The 22,684-nt window shown below is 41.0% G+C and overlaps 1 protein-coding gene across 3 annotated transcripts in view; it reads right to left on the bottom strand.

Annotated features, from left to right (window-relative positions):
* The window catches only part of GPAM (glycerol-3-phosphate acyltransferase, mitochondrial), a 34,512-nt gene extending 20,165 nt beyond the window's left edge, over positions 1-14,347 (bottom strand). The window contains exons 1-3 of one of the 3 annotated variants that reach the window (XM_088528600.1): positions 14,323-14,347; positions 2,822-2,952; positions 1,251-1,373 (exon numbers count right to left, since the gene is read on the bottom strand). In XM_088528600.1, coding sequence (XP_088384726.1) covers positions 1,251-1,373; positions 2,822-2,923 — 225 coding nt within the window. In that variant the 5' untranslated portion in view covers positions 2,924-2,952; positions 14,323-14,347. Of the gene's footprint in view, positions 1-1,250; positions 1,374-2,821; positions 3,136-8,353; positions 8,436-14,322 lie in introns of those variants that run through there. The other 2 variants (XM_088528601.1, XM_088528602.1) reach the window with 2 other exon arrangements.
* Between the last annotated feature and the right edge of the window lie 8,337 nt (positions 14,348-22,684).

The following is a 22,684-nucleotide window of genomic DNA, read 5'->3' as shown; positions in this document are numbered from 1 at the left end:
AGCTTTCCCATATTAACCCTTCCCTGAGCCCGTGCCAGGCGGAGGACGCGGTTCTGTGCGGAGCGCGCTCACGGCTCCGTTCTCTGCCACCAGCAGGAAGGAGACCAGCTCCCACCACCACATCCCACTCTTTCTGGTCTAACACAAAGCCTCTGCCTCTTGAGGCGAGACATGTCAGACCCTCCACGGGCAAGTTTAGCTCAGTTAACTGCCAGAAAACTAAAACTAAGCAGAAAACTACCTGCTTTCTTCTTTCTCCCCTCCTGTCTTAGTGAACTTTCACTGAATTTCCAACTGGAGAGAACCAGCCTAACTACTAATACAGCAGATTTCCTATACAAGTCTGAACTCTTAAGTGTCTGTGAGAAGCAGCCTCAGTTTATCCAACAGCCTTGTTGCCCATATCATGCAGTCTTCACAGCATGATTGGCTTTCTATCCCATATAAGTGTGTGCCGTTGCTGTAGTTTTGTATTCTGGAATAGGAATAAAGTGAACTAATAACTGTTCCTAGTTATAAAAGACAATAAAATCATCATTTTACACCAGCCAATTACAGAGCTCAGTGCAAGGGGCAGCCAAGTGGAATCTGAAGTCTCTGCTACACATATAGTCAAACTAGATAATGATCTGGCTGCAAACTATAATATGCCATTTATCAGCATTTTACACAAGCATCTTTCTTATGGAAAGCCTGCCCAATGTAGTTCAATAAAGTCAGGGGAAAAAAAAGAAATTATAAAGTCATTTTGTACAACCAACTTGACACTGTGCCCAGCAGACAAATATTCCCATTATTATAACCAGGCACTTCTTGTTGCCAGATTGGACAGAGAAGCCAAGAATCATCTGAGTGTGGAAAACCAAGCTGTCTTCTCATCTCTTCGAGTTTGAAGGAGAACATACTACTTGCTTTCAAAATTGCATTTATTCTGTGGATAGAAAATTAAGCGTCCTAAAGGTGTGTCCCAGTTATTAATCTGGCAGAGCAGACTAAATCTGAAAAGCTGAGAGTCTTCTGCAAAGAGTAAATCCACACTGAAAAGCAGGAGGCAAAGTATCACTGTATCTGTCCCATCCGTTCATCCCATGACAAAGGAAATATATCCACAAACAAAAGACAAAAAAAGCCTCATTCCTTTATGAGGCAAGAACACTGCGACCTGAATTCTGAAAGTAAAAGTTTGGAAACTTCATTACACCGTAACTACGCATTATCATCAAACATAATCCAGGCCATAATCTTCTTACCCGGCTCTGGGGAGTGCACACGTAGCAGCATCGTCCCACAAATGGCCTTTTTCTGCTCAGCAGAGTCTCTTTCCATTTTAAAGTAGCTGAGCGAAAGAGAGTAGGCCTAGAGTTACACTCTCCCTGCAAAACAAAAGGCAGCCACGTGGATTTACATACACAAATGTGTAAATATACATACAGAAACATACGCAGTATTTATTGAGCCTATGAAAACTTTGAATTAAAGACTTCAGTAAGCTCAGTTTTAGCAGTTTCATGAAAAAAACGATGAAATGTTAGGCTGTCTTTTTAAAGGTTATCAAACGGAAAACCAAAAGCAACTGCATTCACAGAACACACTCTTTTGCTAGGATGTAATGAAAATATTTCTAACTGCTGGTTTTACACAGACAAATGCTGATTGCTCCCACTAAAACCTACTGAATTATTGCTAGCCTGAGAACGCATCATCTGGTCCACTGGATTCAGACTTCCTGAATCCTGCATTCCAAGTTTGTAACAGAAGGGAAAACACAGTGGGGAAAAATGATGACCAAATAAATTGAAATATATTTAAAATAATACACTTAAGGAAGAAATAGGATTGAACCAGCACTTTAGATCAACACACACCCACTCTAAAACAACCATAAAGTCAAATGCAGTGCAGAAGATGACTAAGAACTTAAATGTGTGTGTATCAGATTTGGCAAGTAGCATGAATTGTTAATTATTTCAAGACTAAAGAGCCTTCCATCTGAAACAGACATCAAGTTGCTAAGTTTGATCCATTCCCTTCAGTAATACCAATTTCCCATTAGCCACATGTGTAAAGTCGTGTTCCTGCTTGCCTCCAGGCTCTGACTACGCTCACTACTTCTTTCCTTACAACTTTTTTGTTTTTTTTTGTCTTGCCTGCCTTTATCCCACTCTTTCACAAATCCTCCAGGTTTCTGCAGCTCCTGCACTGAGGCCGGCAGGAGACACTGCAACCCAAATATCTGCCCTCTCTCATTTCTGACCCTGTCTCCAACTATTCTTCTCAAACAAGCTCAACTCCTCCTCTCCAGAGCAGCGTCTAGTTCTGCACCCAACCTGTGCCTCAAAACCAGCCAGAACAATCCAGTCCCCACGCAGCTCTTCCCAGTCCTCTCTAGTCACTGCCTACGCTGGCTCCTTGGAAGGCCAAGTCTCAACAGAGGACGTAGACTTTTAATAGCTCCTTCTTTACATCCATCAAAACTTTCTCTGCCTCCTGTACTGCAAGGAGAGCTCCACCTACAACGGTTACATGACCATCTTCAGCTTTGTGCTCCTTTTCATCTGAGCTTTTAAAGCAACCACATCCTTCAGGACAACAAGAGCATTTCTGATTGAATTCAGTCTAGCACAGAACGGAGCTGTGTGCATACTGCCATGTAAAATGATTAATAACACCATACCAGGGCACTGCAGAAGTCAAGCCTTCACAATAAAAATAAGTAAATGAGTAAATAAATAAAAAAGTAAATAAATAAATAAAGGCCATCTTCAAGTTGAAGGAAAAACAAGACAAACATGCTCAGCGGTATTCAAAGTCCTAAACTCACCAACTCTTCGCTGGAATGCTTACACCTACTGATGCTGCACTCCGCGGAGGCGGACAAGTAGGAAACATCTATGGTTCCAAGGGACAAAGCAGCTTCGTCCATGACACACGGCTTGAACCGAAGACCAGAACCTGCAAGATAAATAAATAAATAAATAAATACGCCTGTGTTTGTCCACGAGCATGTGTGCAAACCATACAAGGTCTAAACGATTTGGCCAAAAGGATACATATTTCACCCACTTCCAAGAGTTTACAAATCTCTTGCATTGCATTACCTCACTCTTTCATCATTTCCCTGTCAAGGACACCTACTGCTTGTAAAACTTCGCTTCAATATTCCCTCCCTCATCAACTCGCTGCAGCCAAACCGGTTTCCAAACTCTTTGGGGGAAAGGATGCACAGCACGAAAGCAAGCTGGGTCTGCACACGCTGCTGGCTGAAGTGACCTTGCCCATTAAAAAGCAGTAAAGACATCCAAACTTATGTAATTATTTTAAAATTTAAGTTTTACAGCCCATACAATAAAAAAAAATAGTTCTCCTTCAGCCAAACAAAAAGACCAAAAGAAATGAGCACTACCCAGCACATCTGCAAAGGTCTGCACCTTAAACCACTTTGCTTTAGAAAAGCAATCATGAAAAATCACGAAAACCAGCAAGGGGCCAACACTGCCTCTGCAATCCACTACCGCAGTGCAACTATATCATGCAGCCCCAATGCTATAAGCCCTTCAGAAACACAACTGCTCCCGTCCTGTGCGCTAAAATCTGCCAAAGCAAGGCCTGAATTTTTAGCCTGGCGTTTTATTTTATTCACACTCATCCCCAAACACGTCGCTACGAGACTCCCCCGCAGCATTTTCACATACAGAGTTCCCCGTGCAAACTGGAGTTTGAGCATATACACACATACATGCAAGTATACGATACACACATACACGCATACACATACACAGGCAAGGACACATACGTGCATTCGCAGATACTTATCTCGGCATTGCCTAAGTGCTCAAGCTAGCCCTTTTTTTGCCGTTTTCCCCGCATCTTGGCTTGCCTTCCGTTTTATCGGCGCTGAGGCAAATTAATACTTAACCCTTCCACAAACACGGCGGCCGCTCGCCGGCCGCGCAGCCCAAGGTCACCTTCCCGCCGCCGCGCACCCGCCTCCCGCTGCCTGCCCGGGCCGCGGAGCGCGGAGAGGAGCGCGCAGGGAGCCCCGCCGCGCTGCGGCTCACCCGGCTCCGCGGCGCTGCCCCACTGCTCGGCGCACACGTGCCGGCCGCCCCGGCGCGGCGCAGCGCCCGCCCGCTGCACCGCCCCGCTGTCCTCCTCCGCGCGGCGCCGCTGCCCGCCCCGACACGGCCCGGCCCGGCCCGGCCCGGCCGCCCCCTCGCTCCCGCCCGCCGGCCGCGTGCGGCGGCGCCGCTCCTGACGCGACTTCCTGAGCGCCCGCCTCGCCCGCGCCCGCCATGGCCCAGCCGGGGCTCGGGGAGGCGGTGGATGAAGCGGCTCCGCGGCCGCGGTTGAGCCGCCCCGTGCGGGTAGGGGCAGCGTTTCTGCTCCTCGCCGCTACCCCGGCCAGCGCCACGCGGGCCCGGGGGCCAAACCGGGACACGCCGCCTTATGCCAACGCACATACGTGCAGTTTGTTACAGCATAGGAGAGTACACCCTGCTTCCAGCTCTCATCTTGAATTTATTGCAGCCTAGCGGAGAAGGAAACGCGTGCGGGTCGCTCCCACGCCAGCGCTCCGTGCTGCTGCCCGTGCGTGTTGGCCTCGCTGCCAGTAACTACATGTCCCAGGAGAAGAGCACGGAGCCGTCCTGGTTTAGTGCTCTACAGAGAGGCTTCCTCGGATCGTGGGTCAGAAGGGGAATTTGGCGGTCTGAATTTCCCCCCATTTAAGGCCTTTCACATTAGAGAAACACAGCATGAAGATGCAATCTAGTGAAACATAAAATGCTTATAAAAATACTGCTTTTCTGCATAATACCGAGTGCCCGAGCAGAGCACCACCTCCCAGGGCATCCAGTTTTGTGTAAGGGAAGCACAACATCCACTTTGGTTTCCTACTGCGCATTCGCCTACTGGTCTTTTCCCCATTTTTTCTCATTTTGGCCAAGAATTGAAAATTTGGTTAGTGCTTCTGTGGGTTTCAGTTCTCGTGAAGGAGCATTAGTTAAAATACACATTTTTTTTTTTCCCACTAACAGATTTACTGAATTTCAGCAAGGGACAAAAGATTTGGGTTTCATTTGTGTGGACTGAAGCTAAGTGGATTTGCAGCTACTTCGAGTCAAGCCCAAGAGGCCATGGAGGCAAAAAGAAAAATTACATAAGGGTTTAATTGCTCCTGTGACATTAGCGTCATCTCAGGTATTAATCCCAATTGTTCCCTTGCATAACGAACATCTCGTTGGCTTAGTAGATTTATGGTGGATGGAGAATGAAGTGAGGGTCCTTGCTGCTGTGGACCAGCCAGTCCGCGGGCCCCTGTCCTGCTTGCAGGACTGCGTGGAGCGTGTCCTACACAGGGAGAGCGTGCCACAAAGGGGCAAGATACAAAACCTTCTTCTAAAACTGAAACCCGGTGCTCTATCACTCATTTCTGTAATTGTTCGCCTAAAGAGAGTATTACAAAAGTCTGTGACTGAAACTACAGAATTGATCTTGAAGCAAGTTTGGTTTTTGAAACATTTTGAAAGGGTTTGACAACCGGAATACATGAAACTGAAAAACTTAATATAAAGAAACAGGCATCACAATAAATACTTATATCTGTGGTTTGGGAAAACTTAGGAAGTTGAGTTAAAAATCTTGTTAGTGATTCCATAATCATTTCATTTGCACTTTTACTTGAAAATTTACTCTTAGGTACTGTACATTATAAAGGACCACTAGGTCTTATATGCAGTTCTACCTTCTCTAGGTATACAACTTCTTACATGTTTTTCCCCTTCATGCAATATTTACTACCATAATGCAGGATTGAACAGCGCCCTGGTTCAGGGCGTGATGACATAACCCAGAGCAAACTCTCAGTCATGGAGCGCAACCCAAACTGAACCACACTGTATCCCTATTTTCAAGATAAATTATGATGTATTCAGAATCTAATAATCTTTTCATCTTTTGGCACATTTTTTTATGCATTTTTCCATTAGTATATTTTTCAGGTTGCAGAAAAATTATGTGATATAAGTAATACTGGAACAATTGTTTGAGACACAATGGTCTTTTCGTCACTTCATACAGTCTCTAGAGTCTGACTTTAATATAACTTGTGAGAAAAATGCTTAGGCTATCTTCTGCAATGTTTTGAAAAGAATAGTAAATAGTGTTTTACACAAACACAGCTTATTCTGTGTAATCAAAAAAAAATGCTTCTAGTATGATTTTAATGCAATTACCTTGTTTTTTTCTAACCTTACAGAACTTTTAGCTTGTTTTAAAATAAATCCAGATGTAATTTTGTCCTTCATCTGCAAAGGATGAAGAATCAGCCCAACAGCAACTGCAGCGCAGCGTGTCCCTTTCTAACAGGACACGCTTGTATAAATCCTCAGGCTTAGTAGTAAATTCAGCATTCAGAGCTTGGTGGTGGTGGTGCGTTGCTATGGGATCAAGCAAATGGGAAGAATTTTGGAATGCGCCAAAGGAAGAGGCTTTCAGAGGCTTCAGGCTTTCCAAAAGCTCCAGCACCCCTGGCCCTTGCGTCCCGCCCCCGTTGCAGTCCCGGGGAGGCCTGTGGCTGCTCTCGGTGGCCGTGGGAGCGTGCCCGAGTTTTGCAATGCCTCTTTTCGACGCTTCTTAAGCCAAGGCGCTCGCTGTGCCGGTGAGGCCAGGGAGTTTGCAGGTGACAGCAAAGCAGCACGTCCAGGGCTTTGTGCAAGCCAACTGCGAGCCACGTTGTGCCTATCGGTTTTCAAAGGAGGAAACGCTGGCAAGATGCATCTTTTTAAAATAAAAATTAGTCTCTCCTTTGTTTAAATTCCTCCCTAGCTTCCAAAGGAGCGCCACAAAGTATCTCTTTGCTAGACAATGCTGCCGGCAGGAGGAGGGAGCCGGGAAAAGGGGGCTTCTTTCTAAAGAAAATACCTCCCTTTTCTGGGCTCCCAGCTAGCTTTTAGCAATTCCCATGATGTCACTCTTGGTAATGGAGAGATGTTTACAAAGGAGCACACAGCATCCTGCTTGAAAGGAAACTTGCAACCCAGGGAGCGCTACAAAAGTTGGGAAACTAAAAACTGTGCAGGGAGGGAGTAAAGATGCAGACAAAGAGCCTTTGTTTGCAGCGATTGGACTTGACCTCACATGACTGCGAACAATAAAGATTATGCAGGTTGGCAGTCGCGGAACTCAATGTCAGCATTATTACTTTTGGTATGCAATACATAAAAAACATTTCAGAGTGGCAACAGGCCATGAAATGGACTGATAATATTGTACATAGAAATGGTTTGGCTATACTTTTTATCCCCTTTTGAGACAAATGATTCCAGCTCATCTATTTCATCTCCCTTATCTTGAGAACAAATACAAAATTCATTAAGAGCAGCTACTCTTTGCTGTGCAGTACAGAACATTGTGTTTCCACAATTTCTTTCCATTCAAATATCATCTTTTGTTACCGTACTCTTGAAAAGATAAGTACATTTTAGCCAAAACTGCTCCCAGCTTTTCCCTTGAGTTTGCTACTGTGTTAGTGCAAAAAAAGGCTTTTGTTCTAACAGAAATCATTACTGGATTAAACCCAGCATAACTAACTTCTAAACTTGCAGATATAGCACCGTGCATCTATTAAGCAATTACATCCCTCTATGTCATATAGGTTAGAACATCTTAACTATCCAAGGGAAATTACCAGCATGAGTATTTGAGAGAGATGCACTGCCAGAATTTGGGGCAAGATTCTCCCACACACTTAGTCAGTCACCCAGCATAATGATGCAAGCCTCCGTGTGCCTTCATCCTCCTAGAGAGGAATTCCCTGCTAGGGTCACAAGGTCGGTTTTGTAAAAGTGGTTATTCCAATTCTCCACTTTTGTTTGTTGAGATGATTTGCAAAGCTGATATTTTATTTAAACTGAAAAATAACACAAGAAGGATGAAATGACTGATTTATTATATATAGGTCTAGACAATCTTGGATACATTAAAATATTATCCATTTGTAGTTCAGTAAAAATCAGCATATGAGACTGTGGTTATATAAAGGATAAATCCAGTTTTGTGTTCACTGATACCTCAAGTTCTGTTAATGGCTTTATTTTATGTCAAGGCCAATTGACTTCTTGTTGCTAAGTCCCTGCAGAAGATGGTAGGAAGATCAGTTTCCTCTGATTTCTTTCCATCCAAAAACACAATCCCATAAATTTAGCAATAAAGAAATCAGAGGTGAGGGCAGTACAAACCTTTAAAAAAAAAAAAAAAAAGAATATCATAAATAAATTATGATCTTATCAAACTCACTGTGACTCATCTGTGAGAGCCTGCAACATTGCTGTAGAACAACACAACCCCTAATTACCATGAAATGGTTGACAAGTCCTTCAGCAGTGTCTTAAAAGGAGACGTGTTCACTGCTCAGGTTTGCTCTGATGCCAACAACGATCCTTCCGCAGGATCCTGCGCATTCCTGAAGGTACTTCCAACCCCCAATATTTTTCAGTCTCTGAACTGACTATTCTCTCTGTAGACCAGCAGCCATCTCGAACGATCGAAAACAAACAAAACAAAACAAACAAAAAACCCTCCCACAGATTTACATAGGTAAACACGGAATGCGCTCGGCGATTTTTGTTTTGCAAAGGTAAACAGGAACTAAAAGTCCCCATAGATGTCTAGATGCATTTCTTTTTTGTAAGTCATTCTCTTATACACGCTCTGTCTCCCAGCTTTTGTTTGTCATAAATATCTATAATTGGTTTTCAGTAACTGAAATTTTGTCTATGAATGCAATAAAGGAAATATAAGCTATAATCTTGTTGTGCAGAAACAAATTTAACTGAGAACCCTGACAAAAGCATTTTTTTTGGCCTTTGGTCTTCTCTTTGCAGTAATCTAGCTATGCCAGTTGTTGCATTTTATTTTTTACATTCAAATCACGTTGAGCAATTTTCCCACAGCATGTTTTCCAAACAAAAGCATTTTTTTTTCCTGCTCCCACTAATGTGTATCCTGGATCTGGGAACTGCATCAAAATATTCTTGTTTAAGTTGCAAGACTGAGCCAGCAATTGTGTTATAGAGCTAGATTGCACAAACTATCAGTGGTCATTTGACCAAAATCATATTAATTGATCAGGCCAAAGGATATCTGGTCAGTTATTAAGTAACAGCTATTCAGTTCAAAACAGTGTAAATCCTACTTAGGTGTTTCTGTGGTGTTTGGGGAGGGAATTTGAAGCATTACCTGATACTTTTCCAAGCTCCTTCCACCTTCGTGGCTGCAGAAATCTTCCAGGTGCATCCCCTGACCTATTAAATTGTTTCATTACGCCAGGGGAAGAGCAGACTGGTTGAAAAGGATGCCTTCTTTTACAAGAGTCCTTTCCACTCTATTTCAAGTGCACATTCCCAGCTCAGAAACTTCCACACAGCCAAGCTTTGCTTCAGGAACATTACATGGGACACAGCACGGCAGGGAGGTTTCATAAAACCAGTTGTCAGTTTAATATGGAGTCACTCCACAGATCTTTAAGATTTAAGATAATACAGGTCGTATACTCCTTGTTTCTTCCCACTTCTCCTTCCCCCTTCTTTCTCTGCGTACCAGGGCTAGCATAAGTGGGTTTTGGACATCTTGTGTTACCCTTATAGGCAAGGAGAGATTATAATATGGGTTCCCTGCGGCAAAGGAAAATAAGCTCGGCCACAAGTGAGATAGTTGTCAGAGGGAATTAAATGGTTGATATCTCTCATTAGGATCTAATGAATCTTACCTGAGATACAAGATAGGGCGTTGTAAGCTTTTTTCTTTAAAGCATCTGTCTTTCAGCAATATAGAACTCCTCCAAAGAAACACTATTTTATCTAGCATAAAAAAAAATTCAATTTTTAACATCTAATCCATCCTCACCATTTATTAGAAGTCCACAGTAGCTCTGGTAACATAAAATCAGAATTCTGGTTAAGTAGACAGCCTAGGCTGGGCATGCATCTGCCTCAGTCTTCCTTATAAGATCAGTTTTTCCTCTCATTTTCTACCTATTTTATTGCAGCGTCATCAAGATGAAATGCAGCCAAGTGCTGTTTATCCAACATTTTTCACGACACTACTTTCTCCATATTTTTACTGATTGCACTTCTCAAATATGCTTTTGTGGTTAGTTCTTATTCAATATTTCTTATATGTCACAAAAGAGGTTAAAACATAATGATTAAGTTCATGAATAATGAAAGTTTGGGGAGCACTGCCCATAAAATGAGAATCAAAATTTGATGTTCTTAGGAACCAAAGCAAAAAAATGGGATGAAATGCAAGAATGCACTTAAGAACTATCAACGTTTTTACTGAACCTGACGGGACGGGACAAACTTGGGGCTTAAGGTGATTATAGTGTTATGATAAGCCACCAAGCAGGTGCCATATGAGAAAGAACTTCCTACATTATTTCCAGCAAAAATAGAATATATTCATGCATTATTATGAAGAGTAATTACTGTGAATTATAAAACTTCATCCACAATACTGCATTCAGTGTAGATGCCCATCTCATAAACAGAAGGTTTTTACAGTAACAGCAAAATAATCATAAGATGCTTATGGTGAACGAGAAAGAGGCTTCCTTCTAGAAATTCATGATAGGAAACTCCATTTGGTGAAGAAAGCATAGGTGAGCAAGGAGGTAATGTTGGCACAATACTGAGAAATTGAATAAGCAATGGCCAGACTGGGATCTGGAGAAGTTTCCTGCCCGGCTGAGTGATTTCTGAAACAGCTTTCAACAGTCCTATGGGGCAAACATCTGCCTTGGGTCCGGTCTCCACCATGGGATCATCCTTATTTCTGTTAATTCCTAATTCAGCTCTAGTTCCTCTAGTATGCTATTAGTGTATCTAGAGCCAGAAAGTTCCACCACTGACAAAAGAGGAGCAAAATTTCATAGTTTGTTTACACGAGGAAGCTAAAAATGCCATAGCTACTCTATTTTAACCAACGTTTCAAGCACTAGCATAGATATGTTATCTAAACATGCTCAGTGCTCAATGTGAGAGTCAATATATTTTGAAAGATGATTTATTTTCTAATCTAGGCCTTGTTAAACCTGTTCGACCCTGCCTGGGTCAGACAGATCTGGAGAAAAAGTCATCCATATCTCTGCACTTGCAAAATCTGGAAGCAGAACAAGGCTTGCTGCAGTGATGATCAAAGAGCCAGAGCACCGTTTGGCAACACCGTGGTCAGCAGCATGATCCACACTCTCCCTTTCTCCATTCTATCTATCCCGCTGGTAAATCTATACAAGGTGGTTTCTGACTGCAGAGGTGCCACATTTTGTATTCAGGCAGTCGGCTGCTGCGAAGAATTGGAGCAAGTTCCTTGCAAAGGAAAATGTTCATTTGCAGAGAACCACAATGGAAAATATATGATGGTGATAGGGAATATATAGGTGATGGGGAATTCCAGTGAAGAAAAGCCTTAAACCAGACTTTCAGGATTAGCTTTGGGAATTTAGCGTTAATCATTTAAAAAGACATTAAAATACTGTTTTATTTTACAGAAAAAAAGTAAATTTTACTAGAAGTAACTACATTTCAAATTGTAACTCCATCTACAAGCCTTCTGATTTAGATTGAGACATGTATTTGTTTCATTTCCATTTTCATTATACTAAGATACTTCCTTAAACTCAAGTCTCTTTAACATTTTTCTATTTTAGACTAGATTCTATTTAGTGTCCAAGACATCTTTGGACTATCCTCCCAATCCAGATCCTGATTTAGCCTAATTAAAAATCACTTAAATACAAGAAAGGGTGCTTACACAGCAGATGCTGTATAAAATCAAAATACTTTATGACTTTTGGCTGTGCAAGTCTTGTTCTGATGTCTTCTCTGTCTGCAAGTTATCATATTTTAGCCAATCTAGACCCAGATTCTTCACAAAAGATAGCTGCAAAACTCCCACCAACACCAGGAGCACTGCATCACACTCTTACATGCATCCTTATATCCTATATTAAAAGACAGTCACAGCTACATACTTCTTGGGGCCTATCTGAACTTTCACAGGCCTTCTATATTAATGTCTTACATAGGAAGGATTTTAAATAACATAAAATGAATTTAACTGAGACTAACCATTGAAACCATGTTACACTGTGAGCAGAGATTTGTGCAGGAACTGCAATCTATGCGTCATTACGTAACTGGCATTAAGAATCAGTTACGCAACTTAATACAAACACCACCAGCTGAAAGCCCATGGCACAGACAAGTTCTTGAGTAATAAGTCAAAGCAATGCCAGAAAACAAATTCTACCTGTGGAAAACTTTTTCATGGTAAAGGCATTTCAAGAGATGCTCTGAATTTTTTGGCTGCTGGTAGGCAGAGAGCCCTAACACAGTCTGCCACAAAACAACACTTTATTCTATAGCTTTCATCCTTCAAAGCCTGTTAGTATAAACTTTGACCAACACTGACAAAAAATGTGCGTGCAGTGCAATCACCTATCTCTACTGATTGCAGTATGAAGCTTCTGGTCTAAAACAAACACATCATTAGCAAACAGGTACATCTATGCACTGCGGTGGCTTCAGCTTCTCTCCTACCATCCCTTATTTTATTTGCTGAACGCGTGCTCGGAGTTTGAGGTGTGAATGTCCCTTCGGTTCCAGGGCCTTGCAGCTTTCTCAAATCTAGCACAGATGAAAGATATCCTCTATTTCTCTGTGCACAAAGATTATGAAAGAGTGCACTAATTATAACTTAATTTGGGTAATACTTTCAGCTGAGATATTAACTTAGATAAAAGCGTATAGCTAAGCTCAGATAGCTATGCCCATATAGATGTGTGTGTTCTAACTCCAAGAAACGTTACACAATTATTTTTGGATTAATTTCAAAATATTTTTATATTTTGAAGATATCCAAGATTAAAGGCAGAACTTGCTCATGAATTCATCTCAGCAGTCATAATACTAAATGGTCCTGCTCCCCTTCTCTGTGCCCAAACGCTCTTCCCATGGTTGGCAGAACCATCCCGGAAGCGCAACCACAGAGGCCGGCAAAGTGTGGGAGGAATAGCTGAGAAAAATTGAAAGAAATTGAAAGAAATGTATGTGTAGCTGTGCCCTAAGAGTTGTATCCTACTTGGGAAGAGTCACAAAGTTCACATAATTGAATTAGAATAGAGAGAGGCATGAGGGAGGGGATTTTCCTTCCTTGATTTAAAACAAAAACAAACAAACAAAAAAGGTATGTAAAGCAGACCCTGATTCCGTAAAATATTAATCTGCTTTACCTCAAATGATTCGGTCCAATCTGACCATTGTAAGAGAGCAGAGAACCACATAATTCCACCCTTCTCTCTGCCTGCTAGCATCCCAAGCACAGTATAGGCATCTCCAGCTGTATTTGTTTCTCCTTAAATGAATATAACTAGCAGCAAAGTATTGTCTTATCACATCCAACGAGTGCTGCCAGTTGCATGGTCATGAACAAGGACAAGAGTAAGATCTGCCTGGATGGAGCCTGATTCATAGTTAGAGAGGAAGTACCCAGGAGATGTGCCAGAAATGATCTCTGCTCCCTGTTATTTTATCTGTCTGTCTTGCTAAGGAATTTACAAGGCTCCTATTACTATGATGCTTGGATATACAGGAACATACAGCTATTCTTACAACATCTAAATAGGGCAGGAGAGGTGGTGTGATCTATCTCAGGTCAGAAGTTTGAAACAGAACAGATCATTATACAAATTACACAAGCTCTTGATCACTAGGGGATGTTTACCTCCCATTTCTACATAGATAAACACCTTAGCCTCATTCTCAAACTATCCAAGTGCTTCAGATATTTATAGTAACAAGAGGTTCCATCTTGGAGCTTTTGTTGGATGTGAACCAACAGCTGAAATGAACTGATATTTGACTCAGATCAGCTTCTTTTGGCGAATATCAAATGTTTTTCAGTCAAAATAAATATATTCCATAGCAAGACTTATAAATTTCTATTTTAGTTGATCATTTTAGTTACATCATTTAGTTACATCATTATTATATTTTTTAAATTTAGGTTGATGGTTGGATAAGGTAGAAATGGTAACATATTTCCTGGGAGCTAGAACACAGACTTTCATCTAGCAGTGCCCAATTCTGGCTGGTTGAGTAACTCAACGCATGTCCCTCAGTCAATAATGTCTATCTGTATACCTGCTTTGCCAGAAATGAAGAAACAATACTCTTCTTCTTACAATCCTTAAATAATTCCCTATACAGCCAGAAAATACCAGCATGTTTATGACTGTTATCTGTAAAATGGCAAAGTACTTACCTATCTGATAGGATGTTGGGAAAGATAATTAACTGTTGTTTGGAGAAGCCCTTAGAATTGCTGAATGCAAATCCCTGTGAGATAGAGAGACAGAGATATGATCCACTGACACCTGGTTAACAAACATCCATGAGTGCCATCACCCCTCTGGCCTTTATAAGCAAGACTGGATTGCTCAAAAATAATAAAGGGTTTGGACAGTGTTTGGCAATGAAAAGTAATGTATTCAGCCCGTTGACATCTTTTCCTCTAAAACACTTAGTGTTCCTATTTAATCTAAATATTTATTTTCATATAGATCCATCCTTCTAACCTAGACAAAATCCTCACAGCAGAACATGTGATGAGAAAAGGTCCTGAAGGAAAGGCATGCAAGAAGAAAGAGTCATTAAGTTGCAGATGCCAAAGACACTTTTTGCAGCAGCACCACTGCAGAAATGTAATGAAGGATGTTTTCACCATGTATTTAATAAACTTCTGTTTTAAATGCCCACTGGAATTGATGGTCATGATAGTAGACAATTTGATGCAATGCACCTATTTAAATGGCCTTGGGAAGCTGCAGTCTTCACCTTTCATATCTTCATGCTGAAATATCATGATGACTATTTCAACCATAACCGGTTTGAGCTTTCAGGTTTGTTACACTAGCTTTAATTTCACGTAGTCAGATCTATGAGCGAAAATGTTAATAACAGGTTTTAATAATGCCTTTCACTGCAGCTGGTAGGATGTTATTGCATGAAAGAACGGATGAAACACACTACATAAAAGCTACTCTTTATGGGAATTTTTGTAATTCTTCGTTTCTGTTCAGTGTATGCATCCATATTGTTCAGTTCTGTTTTCATCTGAAAACATGAGTCATTTTGACCTGATCCCTGACTGACTAGTGAAGATTAGTTTAGGAATATTGAAACAGTGCCTTAAGGAGGTGTTGAATCAGCTCACACCTGGCTGGTGTGTTATTTATGTTGGTCCTGTGTTTCAGGAGAGCTGTAGTTTCCTTCGTGCCTTTATTCTCCTGAGTGCTGGGATCCTTGGCTAAGTTATACATTCTGTGACATTTTCCCTGGCATAGTGCACCTTTTGAGAGTTCATTTGAGACAGAAGTTGGTGCACTCAAAACACATCTCCCCAAATCACTGCAGAGATATTGCTGAACGGACAAGCACTTTGCTTTTCACTCCAATAAATCTTTGGGCAGGGCAGTTCACTGCAGAAGAGCATAGATGATACACACATCATTTGAAGTCCTGAGTACCAGGCAGTCCTCTCTTAGGAGGGGAACTTCTCTGAAGCTGAAGAGGCCTGTGACATATGTTTTATTCATAGGAACTACAATGCAAGACTGGAAATTCATTTCCCACTAATTATATACGTGTAGTTTCAACCAGTTCTCTTAATAGCAGGCTTAAATGGATACATAACTATATAGCAGGAGTAGCAGCAAAAATCTCTAAGTATTCAAAATTTCTTAGCATATTAATGCACATACTGCTCATTAAGTCTAGTAAAATACAGTAGCAGGCATATATTTGCACACATCTCTCCATAATAACTGGAATGACCTGATATTTCCTGCTGTGCCATACTTTAAACCAGCACTTTCCAAGGAATGGAACAGAAGTTTTCCAGTGGGACAGAATAAAGGCTATAAGGAGCTCTCATGTTTTTACATAAGCATGTTTAAGTGTTCATACCAGTTGCTCTGCATTTCCATAAAAACTGCTGGATATATACATTGGAAAGAAGGAAACTCGAGGTGCAAGGGCCATAAAAGGTAAAAAGAAACAAACCTAGGCATGAATAAGAGGAAGGAAAAAGTCGGGTCACTATTCAGATGGAAATCTACTGGTGAATGATGCTGAGAAGGCTGAAGGGCGCTGCATCTCCTCATTCTCCATAGCTGTCACAAACAACTAACAATTCACTGGCATCTTTTGCCAATTCCTCAAATATTCTAGGGCATATTTTCCAGATTCTGGTTCTTTCTATGCATATACCCGTAAAAACTTCTTTAATTGTGTTTTCTGTTTTCTAACTTAAACTCCTACTATTCTGCTAGAATTTTGCTCAACTTGTAGACATAACAACTAAAACTATTTCAGGCTTCAGTTGTCTTCTGTTATTTGCTCCCTTTCCAGTTTAAGTAGTAAAGTTCTAGCCTGCTTGTGTCCCTCTTTTACATCTTAATAATGGAATATGGAATAAAATAAATAAAAATAAATTAAAAATCTACTTTTCCTGACTGTTCCTGTATTCTTTTCCTTGATTCTCATCCTCAATCATGCATCCTTGCTTCTCCTTTCTACAAGCATTTCATTTTGATTGTCAACTCTCAGAAATGCTCCTGACGTAGCTACTCTGGTTGTGGCAGGGGAGCACAGACACTCCAAATCAGAACACAGTCTTTTTGAAATGTAGGTCTAGCAGGAAATCAGATTAATAGATATTCACAACCAGGAAAATCCAGCTGCTGCTATATGGTTAGTATTCAGAGGAATGAAAACAGCTTTGTGCTAATCACACATGATGTCAGAAATGGCAACAAAGGCAAACGTTGTGATTCTCAGTCTAACACAGTCAACCATCTGGGAGAATTCTGCACGTTTTGTAACCACAACATTGCAACCGAAGCTTTAGCCCGAGAGGAGCCGTGATCTGGCTCCCCACACATGCGCCAGGCCTGCAAGGGTCTGAAGGGCCTATGAAGTAGCAGATGTGGAGGGACACTCAAAACGGATGATAAAAAAAATTATTAATAACAAGTCTGGGATGGACCCACAGGTCCAAGCAAGTAATATAAATGATTCGTCACACCCTGCTTTGCTTTTCTGTCTGCTTTCTCCGTGCCTCCTGTAATAGAGAAAACCTGTGACTAGTCCTACTTAGTTGTGCTAATGTTGAGAGGTTCCTGACCATTTAAAGGGAAGCTGAGCTGGACTGAAGGGTGACTGCACTGAGTGAGCTTCATCCAGCTAAGCTTGGACAGCTCTGTTTGCAAGTCACTATGGAAAAAAAAAAACAAAAAAAAACAAACAAACAAAACCACACACACACTCATTTCTAGGGCACAGTTCATCTCATCCTAATATATTGTTCTTAACAGGCACTGAAAGAGCTGAAGGGTAACTAGCTCAAATATAGATAAATCCCTAACTTCTAATTCTGAGAAAGGTAAATGTCATCCCAGCTAACAAGCCTTGACACTACAGTAGGAAGACAATAACTGAGGAATTTATATAATATACAGGACTGATAAAACACTAAGGTATTTGTACTTAACCACTGGAAAAGCTTAAGGAAGTCAAAACTGGACTTCAAAATATGAAACTCTGAATAATCTAATTCGTATCAAAGGCTCCCTCAGCTCAGGTCTCTTAAAGCAGTATTTTGCAGCTGGGCTCCCAGCTTCCCTGCAGGATCACTTCAGTCTGCAGAGTAGACATTATCCTTGCACAGGAGATCTCCACGGATATAGCTGCGATGAAGCTAATTATAGGTAATGTGATGATGTATGGTTAAAAATGCTCCCCAGTGCAATTTATGGGTTGTGTGGTATGCTCTGCTATGCCAAGCAGAAGGATCTGACATTGAGCAAGAACAAATCCCAGCTCGGACCGCAAGAGAGCAGTGAAATGAAGTACCTGTTGTGCAAAAAGAAGATCCAAGACAAGGAACAGTTCAGACAAACTTAAACAAGGAGGCCTTAGCACATGCACATTTGGAAATACAATCCTCCATTAATTACAATTAGGGAATCACTTCTGAGTGTCTACTGTTGAGCACAGACCTCAGGAGGAGGGGCAGAACGACCAATTCACCGGCTGTGCTAGACGTGGTACAAAAATAGTGAGACAATTCCTCCACAAAGGAGGAGCGAGCCAAAAATACAAGGCAAAAGCTGAAGGGCAGCCAGAGGCACAGGGTAACACTCTTGTCTGTGATCACATGCCTGGTCTGTGCCCAAGGACGGCTCTCTGCCCCTACAGCTTAAATACAGCCCAGAAAAATACTGGAGTGACTGTGGAAGTGAAAAAAGCCTCTAGAGGTGCCCCAAAAAAAGGCTGCACAGAGCAAAGTCTTTCAGACTATTCTTCAGCTAACATGCAGCTAGAAACACCAATCAATGCAAGATTGCATGAGTTGCAGGCTACAATTAATTGCAGAATCTGCTTCACTAAACCCCATCACTGTTGTCTGAGGGTCGATAAAACCAGCAGTGGGATTGGATTATGAGCAGTCTCAATTTAAATCAGAAGAGTTTACAAGTTGTTTTAAAGAAACCATTGTGCAAATCACTGAGCAACCCTCAGGAGAGCTCCACAGCACTGCAGGTGCTCACTGGACTTGACACATGGGCCTGGAAAGGGCTTTGTACTGCACAGAAGCTCCCGGAGACTCTCCGGTCTGAGCACACGAAGCTGCAAGAAACAGGAACGTATTTCTTTATGTATAAAGACACAGAGGCTCTGCTATGGAAAATAACTATTCCATCTCCTAAACCTATCAGAATGTAACCAATGAAGGAGAAACATACCTTAACTATTGAAGAGATGAGAATCGGGAGATTGGGAGAATCAGGACGAAATGATACGCTCCCAGAAGCTTATGACACTGTCAAATACACCCAGAGCTCAAAAATACAAAAGGGAGTCTATGGAGTTTCAGAACACACGGAGGAGGAAAAAAAAAAGAAAAAAAAATCAAAATGTCCTATGTACTTCAAAATATCAGCAGCCAAATACTCAAAATTTGAAGAGAGTATATGAGACTTCTGATTCCCTGTGCCAGGGCTAGCAGGTGAGTACTTGAACGCAGGGTTTATCTACAGCTACTCGATATATTTATGTTTGGAATTATCTATTACTCAATGCAATGAATAACACAGTAATAACACAGTATATATCACAGTTTCGCTGGCACCAGGTTCTGGATAGTAATAACCTGCAAATAAAGCATGATGCATTGCCAATTCCCTTTCCTGTAACAGTTTAGAGGAACCAATATTTCACTTCGTAACATTATGCCCATATATTCAGCTATATTCTCTCTCTCTCTCTCTCTACACACAAATGTGTATATACACACATATAAATATACATATAAATACGGAAAAAGACAGTTACCAGAGAATGTTCAGCATGGTATCAGTAAAGCAGTACCCTGAGGCCATTACATCTATGACAAAAAATGTAATTACGTAAGAAACAGACAACAATCTATAAGAAGGCACCTACCTCTTTTATAGGTCTCCAAGTCTGTTACCTTTTGAAAAGAAAAGATGGCAGGCAATTTGTTATGGAGACACTTAATGCTCTCAATACCATAGTAAATTTAGCACTAACTTAAACCAAACCCATGAGTTATTTCAACAAGGACAGCAGAAGACACATAACGACACCACATGGGAAGTCCAGGCCTTTTGAATATTCAGTCAAGGAACAGCTCGTTCTATGCCCTTTCTTTTTACTGTTGCTCAGTTCCAATTCTCAGATTAGAGATTCATCAGAGTGGAGGCAGGCAGTGGATACAACACACTTCCAAACACTGCACGGTTAATCATAGCCCGGAAATCACACTCAATTAATAGTGTGGGCTAAATAGATTGAGGCTGTCCTGTTTTTCTTTTTTTCTTTTTTAATTGCATGTTGCTGTATTAGTGTTACTTCTAAAGTTATTAGAAAATAGGTGACTCAGAACAGAGCCACCACAGGAACGACAAATATTTCAAGCTTGAAAGAAATGCATTAGTCTTCCTGTGTAGAGCTCCAGCAAGTGGTAAGGAGGAGAAAATGAATAGAATCTTACAGGAGATACAACATTTTACTTATTGCATACATATCATTAAATATCTCTTAGTATGAGTAGTATAGGGTCCTGCAGGGAATAACAACGATGAAGTCAGGCCCACTGTGCAAGTGTTTCAAGAAGACTAGACCCTTTCAGAGCAGAGAAGCCCTGAATAAATCCTCACTATCGCTGCACTGGTGACTCAAATATCCGCAGGTGGGCGAGTAGCTAATGGGTACTCCTACACCCACGTCTGAAGACACACTCAGCAGCCAGCAGGCACATCTGTCCTGATCCAGGTGATATATCTATCCAACCTAAGCACTCTGAACAGCCCACACCCCTTCACAGCAATTTCCTGGTCTGTAATAAGAGCACATCCCCACACGCACCATTTTCTGCAATTTGACCTCCCATTTGTTTTTTCTCATTCACTTACCTCCTTTCCCTGTTTTCCAAAACAAATGAATGCTATGCAAAAGGTGTGTTGGTGCAATGTTTACCCAGCGAGGTTGGGATGATGGCAAATACTTTGTCAGACAAGATGGGGGGGACGCTCAAACAGGAGCAGCCACGCCAGGCACATTTGCAAGCTCTGCAGAGCCAAATGCAGAGACCAGGGCACTTACAGTCAAAATGTCCTCTTCTGACCATGGTAGCAAGACTGAGGTGATACTTGTACATAAACCATCACCAATCGCAACAGACTAAAAATGTACTTAAACTTTCCCTTGCATCGTGAGAGGAAAAAAAGAAGTTTTCTCATCACAAGGAATATTCCCTACTGGAAGACTTAGGAGTACAAAATATTGTCTAGCTCCCCTAAAAGTTTATTTTACTTTAGGCCAAAACAGATGTAGGATCCAAAGGCTGAATAGTCTTTTTACTCCCTACCTGCTGTGAGTTGGGTATTTAGAAACTCATTAACTTCTTCAACAGACTTTGGCCCTAATTAGTGCTTAGACTGGCCAGCCTGCTTCTTTCTCCTTAGCTTAGCTTCTCAAGGCCTTCCACAATAAGTAAAGGAAACCAATCGTAAAAATGACATTTCTTGAGCTATTCGGTTCTGTCTTATGGCTTACCAGAGCATTCAGAATTATCCAGTGTGTTTTGATATCCTGATACACATGTCATTCCTAAATCCTTCTCTAAACCAGCCGAGCTCCATTCTTTCTTTTTGTTTGCCTTCTGTACAACAGAATCAGTTTTAACTGAAGTGTCACCTGGGCCATTTGATCAACTGTAATGTTGGCTCTAATCCTACATTATTTCTATCATCATCCAGAACATGTTAATAAACAAAAAAACGCTCATTTTGTTTTCTAAAATTATAATGTATTTTTACATAAATTTGTACATTACAGCTCCATAAAGGTGACAAAAACATTGATGGAACAGAAAAATACGAGGATGCCTCACTTTAACATCTAACTGGGTGAAATAAATAACAAATTAACACATTCAATGCATCTGGAAATAAAGTAAATCCTGTCATTTCCTGAAATTGGTTGTCTTGGATAGATGGACACAATTTGGACTGCTAAGCAATGGCAGGTGTTTAGTTAATGCCATTCTCCTCCTGGGTACTTGTAGCAGTCCTTATTCACTAAAACAAGGAGAAATATTGTACTGGCACATGGCTTGTTAACATAGTCAGTTCAAGGGCTATAACATAACGACGTTTCACTAATATGTCTCTAGTATAATTACTACAAGTGACACATAAAGCTTCTCATTTTACTTTGGATACACAAACAAATCTTCCAGTGGCATTAGAGAAAGGCAGACTGAACCCATCATAATTCATTATCATAATTATATATTGATGATAACCTCAATTTTGTTTTCCAAAACAATGTTTGAAAAACGTCAGCTACTCATCAGAAGTAAGTATGGTAAAGTCCTGAAAGATGACATTGTGTACTTGTAGGGAACTAAATGAAATTGTAATCAACAGATTTCAGAGCCCAAACACAGACCCGGGAAAATAATAAGATATTTTATTAAAAAATGATACTGAGGGTCCCAAACAATTTCTTAGCATTATACTTAAAAGAGGATAGAGGTTAAAAGTCAGTTGGTGACTACTTCAGAAAATGGAGGGGTTAAAAGGGGAGAAGAGAGAAGTTCCCCTGAAATACAAAGTACAGTAGATCAAAATTCAGAATTTCTATCCTGAAGAACATTGCAATATTTCCATGTCCATTCTGTCCAGAATCTGGATGAAAAGCTGAAGTGATGAGTTTTACTGAAATATTGATATATCCCTCTGGTGCAAGGCAGAATTATCTCCTTATCTGTTCTCATTTTTATATAACAAAATAGGCCACAGATCATCTTCAGAGCACTTTTCAGAATAGCCATCTTCTCCCAGCAATCTCAAGAGAATTAATCTAAATTACCCTCAAAAAAGATAGTGGTTCTCTGTACTTACTGGGTGAAGAGGACCATCTGAAAGAAAAAACGCTGGGTCTAACATCTCATTATAAAGTGGTCATTGCAAAAGGTATTTTGTGAGTTATTTTAAAAATTCTGTTGCGTGAAGTTCAAAGGGCAATGGATTTCT

This window comes from Tinamus guttatus, unplaced genomic scaffold (genome assembly GCF_059628265.1).
Source record: "Tinamus guttatus ecotype Peru unplaced genomic scaffold, ASM5962826v1 Tinamus_guttatus_pri_ptg000314l, whole genome shotgun sequence".
Taxonomy (NCBI): Eukaryota; Metazoa; Chordata; class Aves; order Tinamiformes; family Tinamidae; genus Tinamus; species Tinamus guttatus.
Note: the sequence above shows the minus strand (reverse complement) of the source record. Positions and strands in the feature narration are given on the sequence as shown.